At 47.0% G+C, this 27944-nt stretch overlaps 1 protein-coding gene across 3 annotated transcripts in view; it reads right to left on the bottom strand.

Annotated features, from left to right (window-relative positions):
* The window catches only part of ETV5 (ETS variant transcription factor 5), a 72551-nt gene that overhangs the window by 14850 nt on the left and 29757 nt on the right, over positions 1 to 27944 (bottom strand). For all 3 annotated transcript variants that reach the window (XM_044004141.1, XM_044004143.1, XM_044004142.1), the window contains exons 6-9: positions 27270 to 27399; positions 26068 to 26391; positions 7546 to 7790; positions 5015 to 5074 (exon numbers count right to left, since the gene is read on the bottom strand). In XM_044004141.1, the coding sequence (XP_043860076.1) occupies positions 5015 to 5074; positions 7546 to 7790; positions 26068 to 26391; positions 27270 to 27399 (759 nt within the window). The remainder of the gene's footprint in view (positions 1 to 5014; positions 5075 to 7545; positions 7791 to 26067; positions 26392 to 27269; positions 27400 to 27944) is intronic.

Below are 27944 nucleotides of genomic sequence, written 5' to 3'. Positions count from 1 at the left end.
GATAGCCTGTGCTTCTGTAGCAGGGCCCAAGGGACTGCGCTGCTATTTCTGTCTGCTGTGCTAGGCTCTGGTCTCATATTCATCTTTTAGGCCACTGAGGCCTCCAGCTCTTTTTCAAACTACTCTCTGGCCATAATGCCACCATTTTGTACTTATGAAGAAGTTTCTTGAAAATTAAGCCCTCTTGAATTTCATCTTCCTAGATGCAGCCTGGTGCCCAAGCCTTTAAAGATCCTGTTGGATCTTCACTTTGATATCCAGTGTTAGCTCTGTTCTAGCTCTGGGTCATCTGCAAAGGTGCTGAACAGCCTACGGCCAGCCAGGCCCCTTTGCTTGTCCCACTCCTTTCCAAGCTGCCATCAAACCATCACTGGCTGTTCTTGGAGTTTGGCCATTCCACCATCACTTAGCCTAAGACTCTCTCCACTTTTAGTTTAAGAATCCCATGAGGTGACCCTGGGCAAGTCACTTAACCCCAATTGCCTCACTTAAAAAAAAAAAAAGAATCCCATGAGGAACTTTATCAAATGCTTTGCTAAAACCAACATCCACGCCATTGCCCAGGATCTACCAGCGTGGCAACCTTTCAAAAAAGGGAACATGGCCTATCATGACATGGTTCTGGATGAGCCCGTGTTAGGGCTCTGGGACCATCCCATCCTCTTCTGGATGTTTACCAACCATCTCTTGAATAACCTACTGCAGAATTTTCACATGAACCAATGTCCACCCTACTATAAGGCTCTCCTTTTTCTGAAAACTGGGACCTTTACCAGCACTTCTCAGGATCTTTCATCTATCAGTGACAATGGTTTGACATCCCATGTGCTGGGCTTTCAGCCCCCACAGATGCAGTTCAAATGGGTCAGGTGACCCAGATGTCCCAGTGACAGCTGGGAGTCACTGTTAGACAAGTTGCCATCTGCATTGCCGGAGGAATTCCTCACTGCAGAACTCCCTATGCTGACACCACCATAGCTCTAGCCTGGATCACTACCCCTCCCTTTCTGTCCTGTCCTCTCTGGGGATGGGCCCCCGAGGCCTGAGTGGCAGGCCGAGCTGATCCTCTACTCAAGAGAAGATCCCCTCGCTGTCGTCCCAAACCCGACACTCTTCTTGTAGCACCGCCGGACACTGACTTCTGGATTCCTTCTGTTCTCTCCCTTTGCTTCCATCTGCTGCAGCAGAGCCAGGGCCAGGGCCAAGAGCTGAGACTGCACAGGCCATGGGCCCTGCCTGTAGAGGACAGTCAACCTGCCAACTCAGGCCAGCATCTTCTCTGAGTGCCTGGGACCCTGAAAGGCTAAGTGACTTTCCCTGGGACACAGGTGGCCTTTGGTGAAGCCTGGGGAGTGATCCAAGTCACCAGCCATGGCAGCAGCAAGAACAGCATCTCAGACTTTAGAGGCCCAACATTAACATATGAATAAGAGAATGAAAGAGGATTTATCACTAGGTTCTAGCCCTGTGCTAAGGGATGGGAGTACAAATATAAGCAACCAAGATAGTCCTTGCTCTCCAACAAGTTTCTATTCTCATAGGAGAAGACAGCTTAGAGGACACACACACACACACACACACACACACACACACACACACACACACACACACACACACGGGGATGGCTGGGCAGCTTGTGAGTGGCAGGGCCCAGGATCTCAAAGCTTTCACAAGTAGCAGGCAGGTAAATTCAGTGGTTTCTTTGCCACCTTTCGAAACCCAGGAAGGGGCCTGCTCCTGGCCCTTGTACCCTATGAAAGGTCCTGCTTTACCAAAGCATGGAGTTGGTGTTGAAGGAAATGGCAAACCATTACAGTATCTTGGCCAAGAAAACCTCAAATGGGGGGCAGCTAGGTGGTGCAGTGGATGGAGCACTGGCCCTGGAGTCAGGAGGACCTGAGTTCAAATCCAGCCTCAGACACTTAACACTTACTAGCTGTGTGACCCTGGGCAAGTCACTTAACCCCAATTGCCTCACCAAAAAACAAAACAAAACAAAAAACCAAATAGGGTCAGGAAGAGTCATATATAACTGAACAACAACGAATTAAGATATATGTTGGAATGAGGACTAGACTTGAGTAAGGAAGGTTCTGGATCATATAACCATGGGAAATCACCTAACAGCTTTGAGCTTCAATTTCCTTGTCTATGAAACAGGGACAGTACCTGCCGAATTTCTGGGATGGATGTGAGGATTAAATGACATATTACACACACACACACACACAGAATGTCTCAAAAGTCATTACTGAAGCTTAAGACTGCTCTAAGATTTTGGGGACACCCTGTATATAACACACACATATATTAAGTGTCTGGGAAGCCTTAAAGTGTTATATAAATGTCAGTTATCTGGTCTTATTTTTGTAGTCTAAGGCCACAGGTAGAATGCCAAATGACTTATTCTCTCCGAATCTGTTCCTATCCACTAATTTTATGTTTCAGCTCTGAAAACACATACTCAGAATTGAAGTTGGAGACTCCAATACCATATTTCAAAGTGTACAGGCCTACTTAAATTAGCAGGTTATTTTTAGGGTCCTTTTTTCTTTCTCAAAGACTAAAATATGCATAGTATAGAAAAGAAAAAAAGCGGGGGGGGGGGGAGTCTAAATTCAATGCTAGGTACGGCTTCCTGAGCTCCTGTGATGCAGGCTTGCCTGTCCGGGTGGTTTTATGCCTCCTTAAAACATCTGGCAGTTGCTGTGAGTTTGGGCAAAACGTCAGTTAAATCTGCATTAGCAGTCGCACCGGTTGTGGACAGGAAGGAGGTACTTGTTTTGGGGAGGAGGCGGGGAAGTGAAATATTCACAAGGAGCGTTAAAAGCTTGAGGGTAGCTGCTCCAAGAGGGAATGGTATCGCTGAGATGGATCACAGATGCAACTGCAGACCCTTATTGTTCTACCTGCTTCTTTGGGCACCATCCAAGGATGGAAAAAGCATGGTGGGCTAGTTTAGGGCAGCTGATTAGACTGGCTACTCTAAGAACATACATGACTTTTAATTTTTTTTTTTTAGTGAGGCAATTGGGGTTAAGTGACTTGCCCAGGGTCACACAAGCTAGTAAGTGTTAAGTGTCTGAGGTCGGATTTGAACTCAGGTACTCCTGAATCCAGGGCCGGTGCTCTATCCACTGCGCCACCTAGCTGCCCCTCATACATGACTTTTGAGGTCTGTCTGGGGGCTGGAAGTGAGAGGAGCCAGGAAGAAAGCCCCCAGTGTGAGCTGTGTGCAGAGACACACAATGCCTCTCCAAAGCCACCATCTTTGAGTAAATGGGCATTACATCAAATACTTCCCACCTTTTTTATGCCCCTGGTCTGTATACTGCTAACACCAGTTGATGGAGCTTGGAAGTGAGCCCCTCGTAACCGTGCCTGGCTGAGGCAGGGCGCCAGCGGGCAGCTCTTCCCTGTCAGTGACTGGACACTCTCAGAACATCACATGGTGCTGAACGTGACCATGTCTGGGGCTACAATCGACCACGCAACTTGGTGTGAAGAACAACACTGTTCTGAGCTCAGGACTTCCATCAAACCCAATCCTTCTTAGGACTGCCTATGAGCTCTTTCACTTAAATTTCTCCAATGCTATGAAAAGGAGGTCCATGGGAGAACACACAAATATCATAACCCTACTTGAAGGGCACTCCTGAGACTGAGCCGGCTTTCTGTTCAGGAAGGGAAGCCTGAGATGTCTCCTCAAGAAACCAAGTTCCACTCCCATGTAGCAGCTGCTCTCCTCTCAAGAATCCAGCCCCTCCACACACAATGCCTCAGCCTAGTGCAGGGGGTGACCCTCAATCTGACAGACAATATCGGTGATACCCAAGCTCTTATCCCAAGCTAGAACGTCTTCACTAGAAAGGCCTACGGCTGTCTCTGCAGTCCAAGGGCTTTTGGGCCACAGTCAAGGTGTCAAGTCCTGGGTCACATCGTTTATATTTGGGTCATAGCAACTCATGAAGGCAACCTGCAAAGATTGGTGTGGAGGAACTCTTTAGAGGGAGAGCCCGCCCTGGTGAAATTTCAGATTCTGTGAGGATTAAAGCACATGACTAATTGACAGTAGGTGGCCAGCACAACCTTCCTATAGGAGTGACAAGACATTCTGTTCTCTCTCTGTCCCTTTATCTCATGATCTCCAGGGAACCTTTCTAAGTGGTCTGCTCTTCACCACGTGGTCTCCTTCAGGGTGACAGCTACTTATCCAGGCAATGATGAATGCACTCAGTTTTGGTCATCCTTAGCCCTGCCTGCTCTCAGATAAAGCTAAGGCAGGATGAGAATCCAAAAGCGATCCCCGGGCCCTTCCTTTGTCTCCATAAAACCATCACAGTAACATAATTCCAGCTCTCATTGGTGACGTACTCTTCCCCTTCTGCTAATGTAATGTCTGAAGTCCTCCTCTGGTGCCCAGTGATGGCTTGTGAAGCCATAGCACAGTGGAAGACAAATCCACAGAGGTCCGACCCCAAGCCAGAAGGTCTCGGGTTACAGCAATGATCCAAGGGAATTCAACTTAACAGAAATTAGGAACCTACTATATGCCTATGCCAGTGACAGGTGATGGTGACCAGAAGACAAGAACGAAAACAGTGCCAGCCCTCAAGGAGTTGTCCACTGTCCAAGGATCGTCCTACCTAGGTCTGGAGAAGTTTATCCCTCCAGACTGCACTACCACGTGGAGTGTTTTCAAGCTCCCAGGAACACCACTGACTAATGGGAAGGGGCTGCGCTGAGGGCAGGGAGATCTGGCCCGTGAAGGACGCGAGTGCGAGCCCTTCTTCAGAGAACAGAGAGTTCTCTTGTCACAGAGAGATGAACAGATATAGTGTCAATATGACCTCCCCCTGGTACAGGGTCCAAACACAGCTTCAGAAACCAACTTGATGCTTCCTTTGCACTCATTATGTAAACACAGTTGAGCCGTGGCAGGCAGTGTTGGCTCCTGACACACATGACCCTGAGCTTGTCTGGGGCAGCAAAGCCCAAAAGGTTAACTGCTTACCATCATGGCTGCTGGAGAAATAGCCTCCTCTCATGTAGGATGACTGGCAGTTAGGCACTTCTGAAAGCAAAACACAAAGCGGGATCAGTGATGCAGCAGCGTCTGATACCTGGATACCAGGGGGCACCGCAGTGAACTCTCCCCCTAAGCCACCTGCTACCACAAGGAGAGGCCAGAACCGAGTAAGCACGAATCCAAGGAAACACCATGGGAAGCTTTCAAGGTAACAGGTGGGGCCGGGTGGAGAGTCTAAGATCTCGGGTCTCTGGAGTCCATTGTTCCCTTCCCATTGAACTGTGCCAAAGAGAGAAATCCTGGGCAAACCAAAGGTCAAGCAGAGGGTCCTATGAGTGCCAGCGGGCCCCCTTGGAGGGAAGGCAAGCATATGTTTATTAGGAACTGTGGAAACTGCAACATCATATTAATACCTTTCATTTTTCAAGTGTCCAACAGTAAGAAAAAGAAGCTTTGCCGCCCCAAGCGGGCTCCTTAGAGGCTGCTGGGGTTGGGTGGGCAAGGACAGCAGCTTGAGAAGCTTCCCCATCTGCCACGTTTGCCTGCCCATGATCACATTCAGAGGTCAGGGTATTTTTAGACCTAAAGAGATTAGGGGGTTTAAGGGCAGGCCCAAAGCTAGCAGTACCAGGAGATTTGCAGGGTTGGCAAGGATATGCCAAGTGTCTCCTGAGAGCATTCAAGTGAACCAAGAACACACTCAAGCACCATCGTCTTTGGAGAGCTCCTGACCACACTGCTCATGAGTAGCCAAGGCAGATGAACCTGTCCACGCCATGGGCACAACCTCCCACCTCCCCACTCTCTCGCCCCACAGTCTGGCTCAGGTTTGAGGAACCTGGATACAACAGCTGGTACATCTACTTTAAACTGTCTGAGAATCCACCAGAGAAGCGCGAAGTCCCAGGAGGGGGATTGTAGGATAACTTGGTCACAAGGGCTCCAAGAAGCAGCATCAGCTGGATGAGAATCGTCATGGAAATCCGAGAGGGACAAAGGGCCCACCCTGGAGTTTTGTGTTTTTCTGGCCTGAAGCAGCCAGAGCCCTGATTGGCTGACCTTTCACTCCTCCTTGGGCCCCTCTAACAGGTGCCTGACGTGCTCAACATGACCTGGAGAGGATGACAAAGTTCTAGTTCTCCTTTTGTAAAAGCAATAAATGAGGTTTTTGCACACTGGGCCCTGTAAGGAGAAGCTGCTCCACTCTGCCTCGGGTGGCCTGAGCCAGAGAGGGGCACAGAGAGGTCGGGATCAGCGTGGAGGCCACAACCTCTGAAATGTCCCTGTACTACTGTCTGGGTGCAAAGCAGAATGGAGCCCCCGGTCGGGGCTGGGGTAGAAGGAGAAAGCTGAGAAGACAGCAACTGCTGTCATAACTGAGATGTAAATTCCCTTCCCCCATCCCTGACGGTCTCACTTAACACCATGTGCCAAAGTGGGTCACTCGGGTTCATTTCCAAGCGTGGGTCGGGTTGTTCAAGCTGAAGCTTGAACAATACTCTCTGTAACTCAACACTGATCTTTCAGTTGCCTTTCCAGGCCACACTTCTGAGGCTTGTGACTGAATGACTTGGGGAAATGACTGGAACTTTTTTTCCAGGTAGGAGCCATCAAGATAGACTGAACAGGGACATCAAAAAACAACCACCAATGCAGGTTCTCTCAGGGAGAGCCAGGTTACCCGCAGCTCTGAAGTACAGATCCTGTTTAGAAAACATGTCATAGAGAAAAGGAGAGTGAAACAGTGAATCCAGGATCTCTTGGAAGCTACTCTGAAACCCTTGGGAGTTTGCTGGATTCCAACAGACTGGCCCAACACCGGGAACAAGGCTACAAGCAATAGCTCATGTCCCTGCTCCCAGGTCCAGTCCATTTTGGAAACAGCATCCTAAAAACTCGATTCTGGAGGAGCTTTGACTTGGGAACAGTCTGTCACTGTGGCATCCTGGAAGAAGGTCCCTGAGGGGCCTAATCCTAAACAGCTTCTTTCCTTCCCCTTGCCCGCCTGCCTGCCATCAAACAAGCGGGGGGGGGGGGGGCAGGGTAGAACTACCCGAGTCTGCAATCTCAGGATCGGCGTGTGCAGGCTCAGGAAAGGGGAGGCCTGATTTAGACTCTCCGTGTCTCTGAAATGCTCCATTAGTCTTCCTGTTACAGTAGATGCTGTTTCTTTCTCTTCCCTTGCAATCTCCTAAGGAGGCTGAAGGAGAAACTCATCCTCTTGTGGGACTGCTGACTAGACAATGTTTAGAGTTCTCTTTTGATGTTAAGTGTGTACAAAATCCCACTCGCTTGTCTCCTTTTGTGATGGCTGATGCCCTTCCCTCCAGTCATTCACCTATGAGAGTATAAACCCCTTGAGGGTAACAGATCTCATCGTCCTGTCTCAATAAGCTTCAGTCACCCTCATGGTGTCATTGGACTAACAACAACAAACGAGGAGCCTCAGGCCAGTGTCTTGCACCTTGGTGGTGCTCAGAAACTATTCTTGGAATAACGAATGGAATCATACAAACCTGAATCAATGCAGTAATCCCTGGGCTCTTGCTTGATGCCCATTGGCGACTGGTACCCATGTGTTGGCACTCCAGGGATGCCTGGAACACCATGCTCATAGAGAGGGTCAGGATACTCTTGTTTGAATCCCTGAGGTGGTGGGGGAGCTGCAGGGACAATGGGCTCTGACATCTGTCGGTGGTAGCCTGGACGATTGTCGCCAGGAGGGAAAGGGTGGCAGGGCTCAGACATCTGTCTCTGAAACCTGGAGGAAGAAGGAACAGTCATTTTGCTCAACAAGAGATGTTATGAAAGGCCGTGGCATGCAGGGAATGAAGAGCAGCCCCCAGAGCCTCAAACCCTCATGCTTTATCATGGAAAGCCTAATCCAAGGAAATAAACATGAAGGCTCTGGTCTTTAGAAACATGATATGGCATTTGTTTTCAACCTCTTAGGCCTAGAGAAGGAAGGATAAAAGAAGATTCTTGACAACACTGGGGTAACCTCTCAACTTTCCATGAATTTTTTTTCCCCACACCTGGCACTCTGCAAATCAGACGCATGTGTCTTCACATTTGCAAACTATAATAACACATAAATTCATACTTACTCCTTTCCAGCAGGTACTGACTAAGTAGCCAAAACCCAGAATCTCCTAGAGATTATGAAACAGTTGCTGACCTACTATGTGCAAAGCATTGTGTTGTGTACTATGCTTAAAAGAAAATGGGTGGGCAGCTAGATGGTGCAGTGGATAGAGCACCGGCCCTGGAATCAGGAGTACCTGAGTTCAAATCCAGCCTCAGACACAACACTCACTAGCTGTGTGACCCTGGGCAAGTCACTTAACCCCAGTTGCCTCATTAAAAACAAAACAAAACAAAACAAAACTTTCAAAAGAAAATGGGTGAGTAGAGAAGATAAGGGTACACAGCAATTTGGAGACTACAGAGCAATTAATTTTGAAAAAGGTTAGAAACAACAAAGAAAATCTCACAAGTTTTAGAGAACAAGCTGTTAAGCAAATTGAATCAAATCAACTGGAGGGAGCTGGTGGTACAGCTGCATGAGCACTAAGCCTTGATTTAGAAGACCTGAGTTCAAATCTGGCCTCAGATACTTACTAGTTGTGTGCCTCAGTTTCTTTAATGGTAAAAAGGGATAATAGCACCTAGTTTCCAGAGTTACTATAAGAAACAAATGAGATATCTGTTTTAAAAACAAGCTGCATGGGGGCAGCTAGGTGGCGCAGTGGATAGAGCGCCGGCCCTGGATTCAGGAAGACCTGAGTTCAAATCCGACCTCAGACATTTGACACTAGCTGTGTGACCCTGGGCAAGTCACTTAACCCTCACTGCCCCGCCAAAAAAAGAAAGAAAGAAAGAAAAAACAAGCTGCTTATCTGTGCCTGGCACAGAATAGGCACCATATAAATGAATCTTCCCCTCCCTTTCCCTGGGGTTCTAATCTGGTCAGTATCTGTAAGGAATAGGTGGCATGCTTGACAAATTGGCAAATGATACAAAGTGGGGAGGGGCTGCTAACATGCTGGAGGAGAGACCTTCACAGGCTTGGTAAAACAATGGGTTCAAGAGAACCAGCTCACATTTAAGAGGGATGAATATGAAACTCTACACTAGCATTTAGATGAGGAGACAGCCCGTCTAGACTTGGGGTCAGCAAGCTACAGTTGAGAGCCAACATTTTTTCCATCTTTTATATAATAAAACATCCTTTAAAAACGTTAACACTATTGTAAGCCCAGGAGTAGTTTGCTGACCCCTGGTCTAGACAATTTTTCACACAGAAGAGACCTTTGGGTTGGGACAAAGTGCTGGAAGACAAACAAAAAGGCAAGGCAAGGCAGTGCCTGCTCTTGGGGGGGGAGTGTCCCTCTGATTCTACGGGGGGAGACAACACACAGCTACATGGCTACAGCTGCAAGCCAGATGGTGGGGTCCCCGGCTCCTCAGGGGCAAATGTGAATGCCTCAGAAAGCAAATGTGAATGCCTTGTTAGCACCATCTCCTCTGATAAAGTCATGTCACTATCTATGGTTGGCCCACTCAACAGTGCCAAGGCCTTCTTCCTTCTCTAGGTCTTCAGGTGCTGTGGTCAGGTTGTAGCTCCTCCAGGAACCATCCCCAGGCTACATCTCCACAGGGGTTGCTTCCCCAAGCATGTCAGCTAAGGAAACTAGGCTGGAAGCCCGGCTATTCCCAAGGCTCTTGGGTTCAGGCTTCGTGGCTGTCTCCATCTGGGTCTATCAAGGTACTTGTGTGTACTTAACTTGCTCCACACATGCTGCCCCCTGCATCTCCCTCAGGGGTCCCACTGCTTTAACTATGCTGGCACGTCTGCCTTAAGTGGCGCAGTAAGGAAATGAGAAGCACTAATGCTATAATGAGAGGAGACAGTCCTGCCCGCTTCACCCTGTTTGGGGTAGAGAGGCTCTAGATCAAGAGTTCTGAACCTGGGCTCTAGGAACTTGGATTTTTAAAAAAATATTTTGAGAATTGCATTTCAGTATCACTGGTTTCCTCTGCAATCCTATGGATTTCATGCATCTGAAAGGATGATTCTGAGAAGGGGCTTCACTAGGCTGCTGGCAAAGGGGTACGTGACCCGGAAAAGGGGACAAATCTCTGCTGCAGAGGATGAGAGCAAGGAGAGGGAGGGGGCATGAGACCCTGACACCCAGAGCACTAGCAGAGAGCAGGCACAAGACTGTTGAGGGGACAAGAAGATTTGGTCAGCTTGGTTCCAGACAGCAGAACTAGAAGCAAAGGGTGTATCACTACAGAGGATGAGATTTTGTAACAGTATAGGCAATATTCTAGAGACAGAGAACTAATAATAGCTAGTAACACTGGCCTAACATTTATATACTGCTTACTATGTGCTAAATGCTTTACACTTAACATCTCATTTAATTCTCACAAGAACCCTGTGAGGTAAGTGCTCTTGTAACGCTCATTTTAAAGATGAAGAAACTGAGGCAGAGGTAAAGTGACTTGTCCAGGGTCACACAACTAGTAAGTGTTCAAGGCTGGATTTGAACTCATGAAGGTGAGTCTGACTCCAGGTTCTATGCACTATGGCACCACCTCAAGATCTAGAACTTGAAGAGATTTCAGAGACTGTCTATTCCAACCCTCCATTTTTACAGATGAGGAAACTGAGGCACAGGGAAATTAAGTAACATGCTGGAGGACACACAGGTAATAAGCATCAGAGGTACATCTGATAGTGACATCAACCTTCCTTCCATTATACCAAACCGTCTTCCCCATCAGAGCTGTCCCAAGCTAGAATGGGATCACCCACCCTGGGAGCTGGTGAGCCGGGCACCTCCTGGGAAGTTTTCTCAACAGTACTTTCTTCATCTGTAAAACTGTACTAAAAACTGTACCACCTACTGAGATTGTGGCAAGTCTAGTGCTCTGCAGAGTCCAAACGGTCCTTCTCCTTCTGGCTGGATGGCCACACACCCATGGACACACCGCTCCTAGTTTGGCCAAATGACCCTTCCAATGCCAAGAAGCGTTTTTCAGATGAGTGTGCAGACTGGAGGGGCCTGCAGCCTTTGTGTCGCTATGTGCATCGAAACCCACGCTTACCAAAAACCTGTCAGGCCCAACAGTCACCTTTTAGAACATGGACAACGGGATCGCTGTGTGCCCAACACAGCACACACACACCCGTGGGGACTAGGCCAACCTCCTCTGAGCAAAGGGTCAAGTTCACTCAAGTGTGTCCAAGTGCTAGGGCTGAGGGAGCTCGTGCTTGTGGGATCACGGACTGACAGGTCCTCTTTCCACTGTTGTTCCCATTTATGGAAGTCCCTCAATAAGCTGCGAAGGCGCATTCATCTGAAACCTGAGTTTCAAATGTCTGACACAGAGTGGGCACAGGCACAGGGCTGCTTGAGGTGGGGTTTCAAGCAGGGAACTGGGAAGAGGCCAGGAGAGGAAGAATTGTTCCAGAGGCCCTTTTCTGCTTCGGAGGGCTCTCTCTCCCACATGTTCCAGTCTCCTCTGTACCTTCCACCCCACCCGCCAAACACCTTGAAAGGCAGTTTCTATCAATCAATTGCTCTTGATGGCTCTGAGATGGTCCTGAGCCCTTGTGGCTTGTAACCAGAGTCTCTGCAGCTGACAGGCCCGGATTACCCGACTTCCGCTCTGTGTCCACCTTCCCTTCCAGGCTGAAACCCTAGAGCCAAGCTGGTGAGGCCCCTTCAGGAAAAGGCATTTTCAGACGGCCACCAGCCAGAAATGCCTGAACACGACTCGAAGGTAGCTTAGAGATCAGACGCCTCCTAACTGCTGCACAGAATCTAGGGCTCAGGCCATTTAGGAATGGCCTGTTCAAAGGAGGAGAGAGACAAAAGTAAAGGGCTGGCTCCCAAGGGCAAGGGAGAACACGGAACAAGACAGTATTTGGGAGCAAGCTTGACACTTGCTTTCTTCGTGCCAACGAGGGAACTAATTCGGTTCTCATCCTTAAGTTTGGCAGACCGTACCCTGACCTTTGTCTAAACTCTCCCCCTCCCCACAATCCTGGGAAGGATCTCAAACGTGTCCTGGACACGACAACAACAATGATGCCTCTTGTTTACTGAGACAGGCACCTCTTTCCAACCCCATGGCTCTGTCCTTAATGAAGGCCTTTCCTCTAGCCCACGCCCCCTGCAGAGCTCCACTCCGAGCCATCACGAGGCAACCTCTGACTACTGAGCGAGACCGACTGCAGCAAGTTACAGCCGAAGGCTCCTTCGGTGCCTGTTTATTTAAGGAACCAGTTATTTGTTTGTCAGATTTCTATGGTGCCTCCCCGCCAAAGAGCTCACCCACGCTACCAACATTTGGTTTACATTATGAAAGCAGCCAGATGCTTTTTCTGCATTTCCTTTACTCTTACTGCTGCCAATACACACAGTCAACACAATGCTTATGGCAAAAATGAGAGAAGCGTGCATCAGATGACACTGTTGGTGGGACACACAAGTGCCCCGGGAGGCCCCATGAAGCAACAAAGGTCCAGAGGCCAGCTGCAAGATAATCATTAAGTCCACCAAGAAACCAATACCATTTAATGTTTTCCTTAGAGTCACAAAGGAAGGGGCAAAAAAAAAAAAAAAAAAAAAAAAGAAATGCTAAATTCAGCAGCTCAGCAAAAATAAGGAAAGGTGTATCATTAATATACAAATTACAAGTAGACAAGAGGAATTAAAATTACAGGCACGGGAATAGCAAACTACATTCATCATAAAAATGACCCAGAAGAGAAAAATGTTCTGGTGAGTGACAAACACCCTCTAAGACTTCCTATTAATGTTTATTCTTCTCCTGCCATATGACTTAGAGGCCTCGGGCCTAAACTTCAGCCGACCAACCCCGCCTAGATTCAATTTTGTCTTTCCATAAAATATTAAAAGGCCTGCAAAGATAATATCCTCCTAAGGCTTAAGAAATGGAAGCGATTTTTGTAGCTCAAACACAGGAGCAGCAAGGTGATCAAGGATGTAGATATGCTGGCATGCTATTTGGAGGCTTGGATATACAATGAGTCTATTGATAAAGTAAAATCGCAACAGGAAAGCGCAGGGTTTATTTAAGTTAAAAAAAAAAACCCACAAAAAACAAATTCCTGATCTCTAGAGAAAATGGAAATATGAAGCCTGTAACAGCAGTGAGGCAAATTTAAGCTTCTGAAAGGGAAGCCTATTCATCGTTTCAGGGCACAAATACAAAATAGTACCAGTTTTCTTCAGAGTGAATAAAATCTTTTTTTCTAAATTTCAAAAACTTGCATCAGACATGAAAAATTTTTGCAAAAATTCTGAAAATATACTGCAGCTTAGATGTCGGCACAGAATGAATTTCTTAATACATTGCATTTAAGATAATATATTCGTGAAGTCTTTTCTGTATTATAGATGGGTCACAAAATATCCCGAATCATACAAAGGGCCCAATCTTATATAGTTCTCTAGGATTTCTCTAAAGATTACTTTTTTTTTTTTGCTGACTCCTTATCCATTATTTTTATACCCTCCATTAAACTAGGTGAACTTGGGCAACACTATTTTCCGAGGGTATATTTAAAGAGCAGACACATCAAACATGCTTCTAAAGAAAGGAGGAAACTTGGAAACATGCAACATGATAATACACTGGAGGAACTGGGATGGTTTTTCCCAGTGAAGAAAAGGTTTAGGCAGAGACCCCAAAACCAGTTTTGAAGATCTTTTATGTGGAAGAAAGATCAGGCCTGCTCTATCAGGTTTCCAAGGGGTGTGGGAGGAGGCCCCCAACAAACCAGAGAACAGGGAGGAATTACAGATGGGCAGAATTCCGCTCAACTTCCAAAGGAAAACGCTGACAAGAAGAAGTGGCTGAAAACGAAACAGACCCTTCGCCCTTAAGGAGAGGTGCCCACACTAGGAAGTCAATGAAGACGTTCTGAGGCCCCTGAGAGACAGCACGGCTGAGCGGCTGTTGCTCTAGGCTTGTAAAGCCTGGAAGACCTAGGTCTGAATTCTAAACCTCCCAAACCGTGTAATCCTTGGCAAGTCACTTAACCCTTTAATTCTCTTCATCAGTAAAACGGAGGAAAGGCATGTCCCTTCCTGCCTCACGGGATTGTGATAAAGCCCAGATGAAACACTGTATGTAAAGTATCTGGCCACCTTCCTAGCACTCTGGAGAAGCGAGGCATGACGTTGTAGGGGAGCAGGCTGCAGAGGGTCATGCTGCATTACCTCTAAGCTGCCTTCTTAACACCAAGAGTCTGTGTTCAGAGGCCAGGAACAACTCGGTGTTTTGCGTTCCGTATCTTCACAATCATCCCACAATCATCCCACAATCATCATCACACCAGCAGCAGACTTCCCAACTCACTTGGAATCCTTTAAAGGCGGCTCCCATGAGAGAATGCAGGTGGAGCCTGACAGCGTATTATAAACGTTGGCTCTTTTACAATCATCAAGTCAGAAATGACTCGTTTTCTTGGGGCTGAGGTGCTGGTGTTCCAGCCCTTGCTAGGCAAAAACCTTTAGAGTTTCTCAGAACCCCTTCGAGCCTGGGCACCTGTGGTTCCTCTGGCTCAGACAGAAATTTTCAGTCTCTCTCTACTTGTCTTCGAATTTCTCCCTCTTTCAACTTGAAAAAGGAAGCAACTCTACAAGCGATGTCTCTTCTGGGGATTTCTGCTCCTCACCTGAGTTTCTTTCTCTTGTTTCCATGTATCAGAAAAGAGGAAAAATTTTTCTATGCTTTGCTTTAAGTGTCCATAATTAATCTTGTCCAACTCTAATGGCTACTCAGATATTTTATGCAGTTTTTTTTCCTTTATGAGTACTTTTTCTAGCTTATCTCCTAGTCACTACCACCGCTGCCACCGCTGTCACAGCCACCACCATCAAAGCTAACATTTACATGTTCCAGGCACTGTACTGAGTGCTTTATAAATATTATTTCATTTCATCCTCATGATAACCTAGGAGGGAGGTGCTATTATTATTCTCATTTTACAGATGAGGAAAGTAAGGCAAACAGAGGTTAAAAGATTCACCCAGGGTCATGCAGCTAGTAAATATCTGAGACTGGGTTTGAACTCAGGTCTTCTAGACTCAAGGTCTGGCACTCTATCAACTACACCACTTTTCTATTACCAATTCTCTAGCAGCCTACACATTTTCTAATTTATCTTTGCAAGAGAAAGCCTCGAAACCTTTTTCTACCAGGGTCAGAAAAAAATTAAGGCAACCTTGTTAAAGAGAAAATTTAACATGATGTTACCAGGGAAATTTCAAGTGGCAGAAATGTTATGCACCAGGAATACAAGCCAAAGAATGAAATGATCCCTAATTGGAAGGAACTTACGTTCTTACATCAAGGATGTGTATAAGTACATGCAGAATATGTAGGCAAATGAATACAAAGTAGCGTAAGGAAGGAGGGCACTGGTAGTGGAGAGGATCAGGAAAAGTGTCAAGTACAAAGTGATGTGACCTGAGAGGGATTCAGTGAGACTGGGGTGAGGAAGGGATGCATCCGAGCCATGAGGAAACAGCCAGTACCAGGACTCGCTGACGGGAGAGGGACGTTGTATATGAAGAAGAGACAAGGTCAGTTCAGGCAGAATCACCGAGTATGAAAAGGGAGGCAATGTATAATGAGAACAGAAATATAGGTTAGGGCAAAGTTTAAAAGCTAAACAGAGTGAAAGAAAGGGAGGAGTGGCACAGAGATGAGCGAGCTTCTAATCTGCTGTAGAAGGTGGGAGGGGTTGGGATCAAAATTATATGTAGAAAGATTAACTTTGGCAAAGAGAAGGGCCCCCACTTTATCAGAGACTAGGAGGAAGAGAGAGTAGGAGATGATGTCAAAGGGTTTTGAGAAGAGGGAGCTCAGGTTGAATGGCCTCAACTCTTTTAGTAATGTAAGGAGGCAAGGTGCTCAACTGGGAGAAGGGGGAAGGAGAGGGTTGTGTGTGGTAGGCTTGAGAGAATGTTGGGAAATGCTTTTGTGGGGAATAAGATAGGGAATCAATTGGGGAAGAATAAAAGCATTGCCTTGCTACAGTGAGAGCCCAGCTGAAGTTGCAATACATGAATTTATATTATAATGTACAGACAGTTTAACTTCCTCTAATTCCACTCAGTCGTGAGTAGAAGTGGAGCAGGGAAGAGGGAACAATTCAGGGCTGAAATCTATCCAGAAATGAGCAGCAACAGGACGAGGAGAACAAGAGATTCAAGAGAAGAGGGCAGTGTAGAGTCCAGTTTGCTAAGAACAGGATGAAGATCCAAGAGGGAGGGAAGTCAGAACAGGGGCAAGGAATGGCTTGAGAAAGAAGACACAAAGGGGCAGCTAGGTGGTACAGTGGATATAGCACCAGCCCTGGATTCAGGAGGACCTGAGTTCAAATCCTGCCTCAGCCATTTGACACTTACTAGCTGTGTGACCTTGGGCAAGTCACTTAACCCTTACTGCCCTGCGAAGAAGAAAGAAGAAAAGAAGAAAAGAAGAAGAAGAAGATGACGATGACGAAGATGAAGACACAAAGGTAAGCAGCTCTATCCGTTAGAAGATCATGCTCGACTGCTAGGTTTCTATCCCAAAGACATCCCCAAAAAGAGAAAAAGACCTATTTGTACAAAAGTATTTACAACAGCTCTTTTTGTGGTGGCTAAGAATTGGAAAGCAAAGGAATGCCCATCCATTGGGGAATGGCTGAACAAGCCATTGTGATGGAATATTATTGTGCTATAAGAAAGGACAAGCAGGACAATTTCAGAAAGGCCTGGAAAGACTTACATGAACTGATACAGAGTGAAGTGAGCAGAATCAAGAGAACATTGTGCACAGTGATAGCAACACTGATTGATGAAGAACTATGAATGACAACTATTCTTAGTAATACAAATTAAATAAAAATCTTAATACAAATTAAATAAAAATCTTGGAATGATCCAAGACAACCCCAAAGGACTAATGATGAAGCATACCATCCACCTCCAAAGAAAGAACTGGTATTGATGAAACACAGTCTGAAGCATGCTATTTTTAAACTTTCTTTCATTTTTTTCTTTTATCCAAATCTTCTTATACAAAATGATTAATATGGTCATAGTTTACACAACTGCACAGGTATAACCTATATCTGATTGCTTACCACCTCAGGGAGGGGTTAGGGGAGGAGGGATGTAATTTGGAGCTCAAAACTTTAAAGAAAAATATTTCTAAAAAAAAATAGCGCTCGGGTAACCTTTGATCCTAACTGATATCTTCCAGGAGACGCTTTGAGGTCCCTACCAGAGTCAGTCAGTCCCATTGTCTCTTTGCCAATTTGGGCCTATATGTAACTCTTCCCTCTCTATAAGACTTTAAAGAATGATAAATAATTTTGGGGAATGGAATAAAATTGACTGGGTAAACAGTCCCAAAATAAATGCAAAGAGAAAAGGAGAGTCAAATAACTTTAAACACAACACAGCCCAGTTATCCAATTTGGTGAGAGAGTACACAAAAGTGAATTTTTTCAGATCCCTGAAGCTTATCTCTCCTAATGCTATATTTTATTTTTTATTTTTTTGCAAATTAGGGGCCAAGGGGGGATTTTAAGCATTTATAATGAAAATCTTTTAAAAATGCATTAAACTCTGCTTTCATAAATAGGGTATGTGCATGATGATTCCACCCTTCTCAGTGATACAGGGTATATCACAAGGAATGACAATTACTGTGCTTTGCTATAAAACGGTAATGTCCTTGAAGGAGTCATGTTGCCTCTTAATTTGATAGCCCTTAGATTTTGAGTTGCCGTTGATGGCCAATCCACAGATCTTGTCTATCAGTTAACAGGATAAGATGAACACCATAAATGGACTATGAGCTGAGTTGGAGCTGAACAGAAGGAAGCCAGCAGGCCGGATGGCCTTAGAGAAATTGCCAAGTTTTCTTAACATGCCAACTCTCTCCCTGAAATACCGGAGGATCTTTACAAAGGCCTCTGTGGTCTCTTGGTGTTGCCTTATGGCCGCCGACCACGGAACACTACTGTCTCTGAAGAGGATTGACCAAAGGACAATGAGACACATGGCGCAAACCTGTGGGAGGACATGGACGAGAATGACTCATGACTGCAGCTGGCATGGACACATCACTGGGAGGAATATCCATATTGATGGGATCTCAGAGCCAACTGGTCTTTTTGGTCACTTCCTTTGATGGTAAATCGTCGAGGTGTCATGTCTAAGGTCATGTCCAAAGTAAGAAAATAGAGTAAACAGGCTCTTAGTGAAAGTAGAATGTTTCTTTCTTTCTTTTCTTTCTTTCTTTTTTTTTTTTTTTTGTGAGGCAATGGGGGTTAAGTGACTTGCCCAGGGTCACACAGCTAGTAAGTGTCAAGTGTCTGAGGCAGGATTTGAACTCAGGTCCTCCTGAATCCAGGGCTGGTGCTCTATCCACTGCGCCACCTAGCCGCCCCCGAGTAGAATGTTTCTTATAGGATCATAAGGTCTTAAGTCATAGGCTGGAGGTGGAAGACACTTTGGAGGCCATCTAAGTCATCCCACTAACTTTACAGATGAGCAAACTGAGGTGCAGAGACTTGCCCAAGGTCACACAGGTAGCTCGTGGCAGATTCATGATTCAAACTTATGTTCTGTGACTCCAAGTTTGGTACTTTTTCTATCGTGCCATGAGGCTTCAGGTACTATTACCTGGAGAGGTACAAGCCTAGAGAACTAGAGCTAGAAGGGACTTCAGAGGCCAACTAGTCCAACCCCTTCATTTTACAGATAAGAAACTGAGGTTCCAAAAGATTAAATGACTTGCCCAAGGTCACACAGGTGGTAAGTGACAGTGCAATGATTTGAACTCAGTCCTCTGACTCTAAATCTATCATTTTTTCCACTGTATTATTAGTTCACAAGCCCCTTGAGGGCAGGCGCTATCCAGTTTTTATCACGGTATCTTCAGTGCCCAGGCACAGTGCCTTGCATGCTATAAGCAATTAGTAAATATCTATTGAACTGCTTATGAATAAAACACTTGGGTTTTATTACAAGGACTTGGAAACATTTCTTCAGGCAGTTAACAGGATTTTACTCTCTTTGGAGGTGTCACTGTTTCCCAGAATTCTTAAGATGAAAGCTTTGGATTAAGGTTTCACCAATTTGAAATCTAATGTGAGAAGAAGAAAAACCTGTCACAAGAGCAGGTCGGGGAGTGAGTAGGAATGGAGCTGAGCCATGAACCAAGACCAAGATTTAAACAATGGAGAACAGGAGTCTGGTAAGACAACCTGGAGAAGCAGAACACTGAGGGGGGAATGAGAATAGAGTTTGTATAAGAAAGCAGAGAAAGATCAGATTGCAGCGTTCTCCAGCACTGCAGATGCTTAATAATTGCTTGGTACCTGGCTCCCTGCACTGTTAAGGCAGTAAGGATCAAACTGTGATGGACCCAAGTCCTGAACTAAAGAATCTGACCTTGATTCTGTAGATAATGGGACCAATAGAAGGGTTTTGAACAGCTAAGACAGGGTGGACAAAATGGTGTTCAGGTAGATGAGCCTGGCAGTAGGGTGTAGACCAAGCAAGCCACTGAGAGAAAACAGGGCTGAGGACTGAGCCTTAGGGGTGTGTCCACATTCAGAGATGGAGGAGGAGAAGGAGAGCCAGAGGACACAGGGTAGTAACTGGAGGAGGTAAGAGGAGAACCAGGACAGTGTAATGTTCCGGATGTTTCGAATTAGACGGTAGAGTCAGCAATGTCAACCCAAAGAGAACGAGGACTGAGTGGCCCTGGAATCTAGCAGCCAGAGGCTTCTGGGTGGCCTCATCTAGAGTAATTTCAATAGAACAGTGAAGGTTGGGAGCCAGACAGCAAGGTCTGGAGAATGATGGGTGAAGAAATGCCAAGGACCCCTTGGAGAGCATCTCCTCTAAACCTTTCATTTTGCAGGGGAGGTGCAAGGGGCCCAGAGGGAAGGGTAAAGGGGGCAGTATTTGGCAGAGCCAAGGTTTGAACCCAGGACCTCCTAGGTTACCACTAGAGTACTATGACTAAACTCGAGAGTAAGCCTTAAGTAGCCTCCAAGCACGGTTGGTTGTACATCAAGAAGCCTTCTTCCAGTTCCCAGAATCCACTGGGGAAAGTAGCCAATCAGCACATCAACAACAGGCAAACTTAAGAAAGGGAAGAAACAAACCAGACTGGGCTGGAGGTCCCTTTGTGACTGACAACCTCAGGCACCTCACTGTCTAGCTTCCCTTTGGACCACCAAAAGTGGTTCATCATTTCCAAATGAAAAGGCAGATAACCTAAAAAGATTAGTATTATCTCTTCAAAAAGAGGGGACCACACCGCATGGTACAAATACCCTAAATTTTCTCAGCTCTTCCTATGGGGGGGATAACTGGCTTGGAGCTAGTCCAGTCTAAAGATCCGATGCCAACCTAGAGGGGCAGTGAAGGGTTGACCCAGTGCCAAGAACAGCTGTCGGCAGCTTCCTTTGGCACTTGCTTCTGAAGGGGCTGGGAAATAGCAATCTTGGCTAAATTGGAGAAAGTCTAAAATAGATGATCTCTGGACATTCAGGCCTCTCCCCACTAGGACATCCTGTTTCTTTTCATCTCCTGCTCCCAAATCCACTTGTCCTACCCCACTGGGGGCAAGTGTCTCCTGCTGACCCAGGCACTTCCCTAACGAGCCTCCTCCTGGTATTTCTTGCTACATCTATGTGTATCCCTTTCCTTTAAGAATGTCAGCTATAGACTTTAATGCCAGAGAAATGAAAAGAAATGTTGAATAGACAAATACAGGTGCATTTTAAGTAAAATTACTCACGCATACCTAATCATTTTTATGACAGGTGGCCGTTGGCAAACCCTGGGGAGTGATCTAAGTCACCGGTCATGGCAGCAGCTGTCTTCTGTCCATTTTTACAAGAACAGCATCTCAGATTTTTACAGGCCCAACATTAACATATGAATAAGGGAATGAAAGAGCAAATTTATCACTAGGTTCTAGCCTTGTGCTAAGGGATGGGAGTACAAATATAAGCAACCAAGACAGTCCTTGTTCTTCCATTCTCATAGAGGAAGACAGCTTGGAGGGGACACACACACACACACACACACACACACACACACACACACACACACACAGAGGGATGGCTGGGTAACTTGTGAGTAGCAGAGCCCAGGGTTCCAGGATCTCAAAGCTTTCACAAGTAGCAGGCAGCTAAACTCAGTGGTTTCTTTGCCACCTTGTCAAAGCTAGGCAGGGGCCTGCTCCTGGCCCCTGAACCCTATGGAAGGTCCTGCTTTACTAAGGCATGGAGTTGGGGTTGATACTACTTCTTCCCTATCCTCCCAAGTGCAGGTGGAACAGACCCCTACAGTACTTTCCAGGGAATATCCTCCCTTAACAAGGTAAATATGACAAAGAAAGACATATCATCCGATTCTTTTTCTTCAAGAATTAAGGAGACAAATCTTACTCCATCTCCTGTTGGGTCCCAAATCTTTCTGGTCTGTGAGGCTCCAGTTCCTAGTTTCATCATCCCTTTCTGAGATTCCTATTTGACTTGCCCCAATACTTCTCTTACAGTAATATACACAGAAACGCCCTATCATTGGCTTGTTTGTGTTAGAGATGGGGTGGGAGAGACTTAATGGTTTAAGGAGTTAAAAGGTGCCAGAAAGGAACAAGGAACAAGTGTACAGAAGACAAAATTTTGCAATTTTGCCCGGAGTCTCCATTTTTTCTTCAACTACACAGCATAAACATTCCCTGTAAGAATGTTATTTCTAATGATGGGAGCTTAGTCTAACCTGTTAAAAAGACTTCCATCTGTTTACATAGATCTCCTCCATAAGCAATGGCGGGACTGCAGAAGCAACGTTGGTGAAACTAAGAGTATGGCAGCACAGCTTTATCTCCAGTCTCCCCTGGATCAGTACCTTGTCATGGCGGAGGGGCTTGGCTAGCTCAATGAAACTATGAGCTGGGCTGTGCAGGTTTGCCCAAGATGGACAGGTCATAGTAGATTGTTCTGACAAAAGGATCTACTGGCTCCACTGGAGAAGGAAATGGTAAATCGCTCCAGTATCTTTGCCGAGAATAGCCCATGGACAGTACCAAAATGACAAAAGAGGGCAACAGAAGATGAGCCCTTCAGGTCAGAAGGTATCCGATATGCCACTGGGGAAGAGTGGGGGACAACAAAGAGCTCTGGAACTAATGAAGTGACTGTGCCAAAGCCGCAAGAAAGACAGCTCAGCTGGGGATGTGTCTGGGGGTGAAGGGAAAGTCCAGTGCTGTGAAGATCAATATTGTATGGGAACCTGTAATGGAAGACGTAAGCTCTATGACCCAAGCAAGGTGAGCTAGATATGGTCAAACAGGAGATGGAAAAGTTAAATGTCAACATCTTAAATGGATGAAAATCAGTGACTTTAAATTCAGACGATCATTACATAGGCTACTATGGGCCAGAACAGTTCCCGTCACTTTCTGGCAAAGAGGAGAAGAAATGGAAGCAGTGTTAGAGTTTATATTCTTGGGCTCAAAGATCACTGCAGATAGTGACTGCAGCCTTGACACTAAAAGCTGCCTGCTCCTTGGAAGGAAAGCTCTGGCAAATCTGGACAGCAGACTAAAAAGCAGGGACATCACCTTGCCAACAAAGGGCTGTAGAGTCAAAGCTTTGGTTCTTCCAATAGTGATGTATGGCTGTGAGAGTTGGACTAGATGGAAAGTCGAGGGTTACAGAACTGACACTTTGGAATTGTGGTGTTGGAGAAAACTTAGGAGAGTCCCTTGGACAGCAAGGAGGTCAAATCAGCTAATACTTTAGAGAAATTAATTCAGACTATTCACTGGAAGGTCAAATACTGAAGCCAAAGTTTAAATATTTGGCCACATGATAAGAAGACAGGACTCACTGGAAAAGACCCAGTAGGAAAAAGGAAAAAGGAAAAAGGGATGGCAGAGGATGAGATGGATAGATGGCGTCATAGAAACAATGAATGTAAACTTGGACAGACTTTGAGAAATAGCAGAGGATAGAAAGGCCTTGTGTGCTGTGGTCCATGGGGTCATGACCAAGTGACTGAACATCTTCAGTCTCTCTAAACCCAACCTACCAGACTGATTTTCCTGAAGTTTGGCTCTGCTAATCTGCTAAAAACCCTTCAGTGGCTCCCCATTGCCTAGTGATGAGGAACCCCTTAGCTGCATGTGTCCCCCCCACCCAGTACTGGAGCCATAGTTTAAACCCCTGACATTGCACCCAGAAGCGACATGCCAATGTACTACCCTCTGGCTCCACTCACAATCCCTGTGACAATCAAACCAGAATAACATTCCCTGGCCAACAGCATCCTCAAGGGATAGGCAGGATGCTAAGCATCATAGAGGCACAGAGGGAAAAATACTGTTCTTGCCCTCAGGGAGCTCCCATTCTAATGGGGGAGATAACGTGCACATAACTAGACATACGCCAGATCTATCTGGAGTCAGAGGAAGGTGTTCTCAGAGGGCAGGCCCTGGTGGAGAGGGGCACAAGGGGGGATCTGGGCTGAACCTAAAAGCCAGGTGAGCTAAGAGTCCCAGGGGGAGGGGCAGAATATTCCCGGCCTGGGACAAAGGAAGGCCAGTGGTTAGAGATGGACGAACAGATTAGAGGGGAGTCAAGTAAAAGCAGTAAGGCAGCCAAGTACCCCCTGGGAAGAGCTTGCTGCCAAACGGAAACTTCCCATGGCATCCTGGAGGTAACAGTGAGAGCAGGGCCCCTTCCCTCCCAGAAGTTCTTGGCATACAGTAAGCACCTAATAAATGTTTTTCCTTTCTTTCTCTATTAATTCCTTCATTTCCTACTCCATCAGGTCCTCTCCTCCTTACTGGAAGGCTGGAGGGTGGAACAATAAACTCCCGAAGCCTTCCTTCTAGAGGGCTCAGACCTTGGCATCAGCAGCTCCCCAGGCCCCCCTACCCCTGCCTTCTTCCCAGCCTCCCCTGGTGTGTGGCTTCCCTTCTAGACTGGAAGCCCTTTGAGGCAGGAACTATCTGTCCTTTCTGAACCGTATACCCAGCATGTAGCCCAGTGCCTGGCTCACAGTAGGTACCTAATAAATGTTTACTGAACTGAACTGAGGGTGCTAATTCACTTGAGGGCCTCCTTCCTCCTCGGGATCCCATTGGGCTTGTCTGCTTCACTTTCTCTTGTGGGGTGGCCACAATGAAACACGCCATTCTCTAAACCTGTCCAACACTCTCTGGCCTCAAGTGTCCTTTGTCTGCCCGAAATGCCTTCCCGGGCACCCTGGCTTCTTTCTAAAGCCCTCCTGGTGCCCCAAGCCTGGAATTCTCTCCCTCTCTGGAAATCTCTCTGCCTTGGGAGCCTTTTCTTGGCTGTACTTTCTATATTCTCACTTCTATTCTCATCACTTGTAAACATAAGCTCCCTGAGGGCAGGGCCCCATCCAGCCTAAAGGGAAGGACAATGACAGAGCTGGGTTCTCCAAGGTTACGTCCTGAGGACTGGATGGGCCGGCCTGGCGATGAATTAGGAAGCTGGGCTCTTCAGCTCTGAATCTTAGCTGGCCCATATCCGAGAGACCTCAAACACAGAAAGGACTTACTGAACGTTGACTGAACTTAACTGAAGCCACTTCCCCTTGCCAATGGTTATCCAAATAAAGCGAGAGCCTCCCTACCGCTCTGGGTTTGTCTGGGCCTCCCACACCCAGCACGGCTGCTTAGCATCTGATTGTTGAATGAATAAAAGCACCGCCATCTCTGAGCCAATCAAGGTGGGGAAGAATGGGCTTTCGTTAGTAACCATTCTCCCAGGCCCCTCCACCAGAAATAAGATTGTCGAGGTCCAGTTTATGTTGTTTGTGCCCTTACAGGATGGTGGCTGCAGAGAAGCATCCTGACTTCAATGGGGTGAAAAGGAGGAAAGAAAGAACATGGTGCTGGCGCCTGGTGCCCGCCCCAGTGCACTATGGATCCCGGCTCTTCCCTTCTCAGGCCCAGGGAAAGAAGGCGCCAGGCGGGACCTTACCGGTCAGGGATGGGACAGCAGCAGCCTGCCAGCGGCCACCGCCCCGGGTTCTGTTTCTGAGGCGACCTCATGGTTTTTACAAGCCTCTTTTGCTCACTGATCTTTCCAACAGCCAGGGAAGGGAAGTGGGGAGTGAGGAGAGGGGCCTGAGCGATTGTTTTGGACGTGAGGTGACCTGCCCACATCCCAAGGCTGGGAAGAGCCCAGGTGGGTCACGTGACTCCACAGGGCCATGCAGCGAGGGCCCAGTTCACCTTCAGCAGGGAAGAGGAGAGGTCAGATCAGTGCAAATTCAAAACCACCCCAAGCCCTGGATTTGAACTGGCTGGGAGTAAGGAGGCCAGCTCCAGCTTTCCTATGATCCTGAATGGGTCTTTGTGCCTCCATTTTTCTCATAGGAAAGTGGAAACACCAGAAGATTCCTGTTGTGAAGTGCGTCAGTATTCTCCCAGACAGAGCTGGAAGGGACCTTAGAAGCCACTGAGACCAAGCCTTTTGTTTTACAGATAAGGAAACTGAGGCACAGAGCAGCTCAGTGACATGCCCACACAGCTTGTGAATGTCTGAGGTGGGATTGGAACCCAGATCTGCCTGACTCCAAGTCCAATGCTCTGTTCACTGTACCACACCACCTTGTATAAGGTACTTGGCTAATACAGATAATGAAGCTGTTTGCTGAGCCTCTCACTCGGAGATCGGCCCCAATACGGAAGCTAAAGGCAGTAAGAGAATGCCCAGAAAACGACCCCAAGGCCCTCGGCTAGCTATTAGTGGTGGGTTGTGAGGATGGGGAAATGCTTATAAAACCACAGGGACTATCTCTGATGCCTCCCAAGGAGACGGCGACATTAGGAGGGGTGGTACCCAGGGCTACCCTCTGCCTGTGCTTCCCAGGCAAGCGGCAGAAGAGAAGGGTGGAAGGGCAGGCCTGCAGACCCAGACTAGCACCTACCTCGGTTCAGATGGGTACTGGTTTTCAGGCATCATCTTTGGCATCGGCATGGGTTGCTGTGGTGGCCGAGGGATGGCAAAGGTCTGCTGCTGCTGTTGTCTGGGTTCATGAAGGGAGTGGGGTGCAGGGACAGGAGTAGGGGTGGGGCCGGGGGCTGGGGCAGGGGCCGGGCCCACACCTTGCACAGGGCCTGCCGTGGGAACGTGGGCGGAAGCCTGCACTGAAGGGGGAGGGGGCAGTAAGGAATTCTGATGAGCTGGTGACAAGGGGGTGGTGGGAGGGGTTAATGGCTTGAACCCAGAGGGGGGCTTCCTATCGTAGGCACTGTAAACAGAAGAGAAAAGGAAGATGACCATAATGTGGCAAGTAGGCCACTGGCATGGCCACCCTGCCCTCCCAACGCTTGTTTGCATCTCATTGTTGTCAGGAAGTGAGAGCATTAACACAGTGAAATTGCTGGTGGCCCCAAGGGAATGTTTGTACCTCAGAAAAGTGGCTGCGTCACTGACTTAACACTTGGAGTGATTTTCTCAAAGATAATTTTAGCCCCTGCTTCCGGTTTTTTTCTTTTAAATAATCATTAGAGCTTTTTTTTGGGAGCATGGGGAAACTCAGATATACCACCCATAGTTTCCTTTTAATATATTACATACCGCATGATGTATTGTGTTATAATTACCTGAAATTAACCAGACTCTCTACCCAAGAGTTTATTTCTGCTAGACCATTACTAGAAATAACACAACTCCTCTCCTCCCGTCCCTCCCCCCTTTGTCAGGCAGATCTACATTTAGTGGATTTAGAGCAAAGAATGATTTCCAGTAACCCTTATTCCCAAAGGCCTGGATATTCCTTAAGTAAAGGGCACAGCAGCAAGGCCTTATTCATCTCCTCCCATTTCTAGATCACATCTTTGGTGGTTAAAGTTCACATTAACATAGGACAGACTGAGAGACCTCTAACAGTGGAAGGGAGTGGGGGGCAGGAGAAAAGGAAGGTCCCAAGTGCTGGGGTGGGGAGGCATTTGCTTTGTGGCTTTTAAGGGGATCATTTCAAGACTCTCAGGCCCCTCCAACAGCAGTGATTTCTGCATTTCTTTTCAGAACAACAATAGCCCCATGTACAATTCAAGTCCTCACAGGCTGGGTCCTGGCAAGAATGCCCCATTTGGCAGCTGCTCCCACGGGACCCCGTCCACCTACCAATAGTTGTAGAGGCACTTCTCTCCATAGTTAGCACCAACGCCTTGCTCGTGGCTACAGGAGGACAGCTCAGCAGAAGGGCTATGCAGCTCCCGCTTGATCTTGGCCGGAGGCGGGGCATGAAACACCACTGAGGGCAGCAAAAAGGAGGGAGAAAGAGAGAGATGACCAATTAACAGGAAATCCACATTTCCCCTTTCCTTGGGCCTTCACTGAGCAAGAAGCCTCAGAACTGGTGTCAAGCCATGTGTCAGAAAGCCAAACAGCACACCCAGGAACGTTCCATTTTAATGGATTAAAAGTCATTTAAAGATGGAATCTGGCCCCACACTTCCCGGTTCAGAAGCTGAGCCCCAACCCCACCTTCTGCAGCAGGCCTTGCCCAGGCCCTGCCCACACCCTCCTGCCTCCTAAGATTACTTCCAGGTGACCGTATTATTTGCATAAAACTGTTTGCAGAGCACCTTCTCCATCAGACCAGGAGCTCCTTGTGGGCAGGGACCGTTTTTGCCTTTTCTTTGTATCCTTAACCGTCAGCCCAGTGCTTGGCACATAGTAAGCCCTTAATAAATGCTTGCTGACTGAAACATTTGGAATGATCTTGTATTTCCCCATTGTCTTATGTGAGTTGGTAGTAGGTTTGCAGGAGCCAAAAAGCTTTAAGACAGGTCACAA

Source organism: Dromiciops gliroides, chromosome 4 (assembly GCF_019393635.1).
Source record: "Dromiciops gliroides isolate mDroGli1 chromosome 4, mDroGli1.pri, whole genome shotgun sequence".
NCBI classification, from domain to species: domain Eukaryota; kingdom Metazoa; phylum Chordata; class Mammalia; order Microbiotheria; family Microbiotheriidae; genus Dromiciops; species Dromiciops gliroides.
Note: the sequence above shows the minus strand (reverse complement) of the source record. Positions and strands in the feature narration are given on the sequence as shown.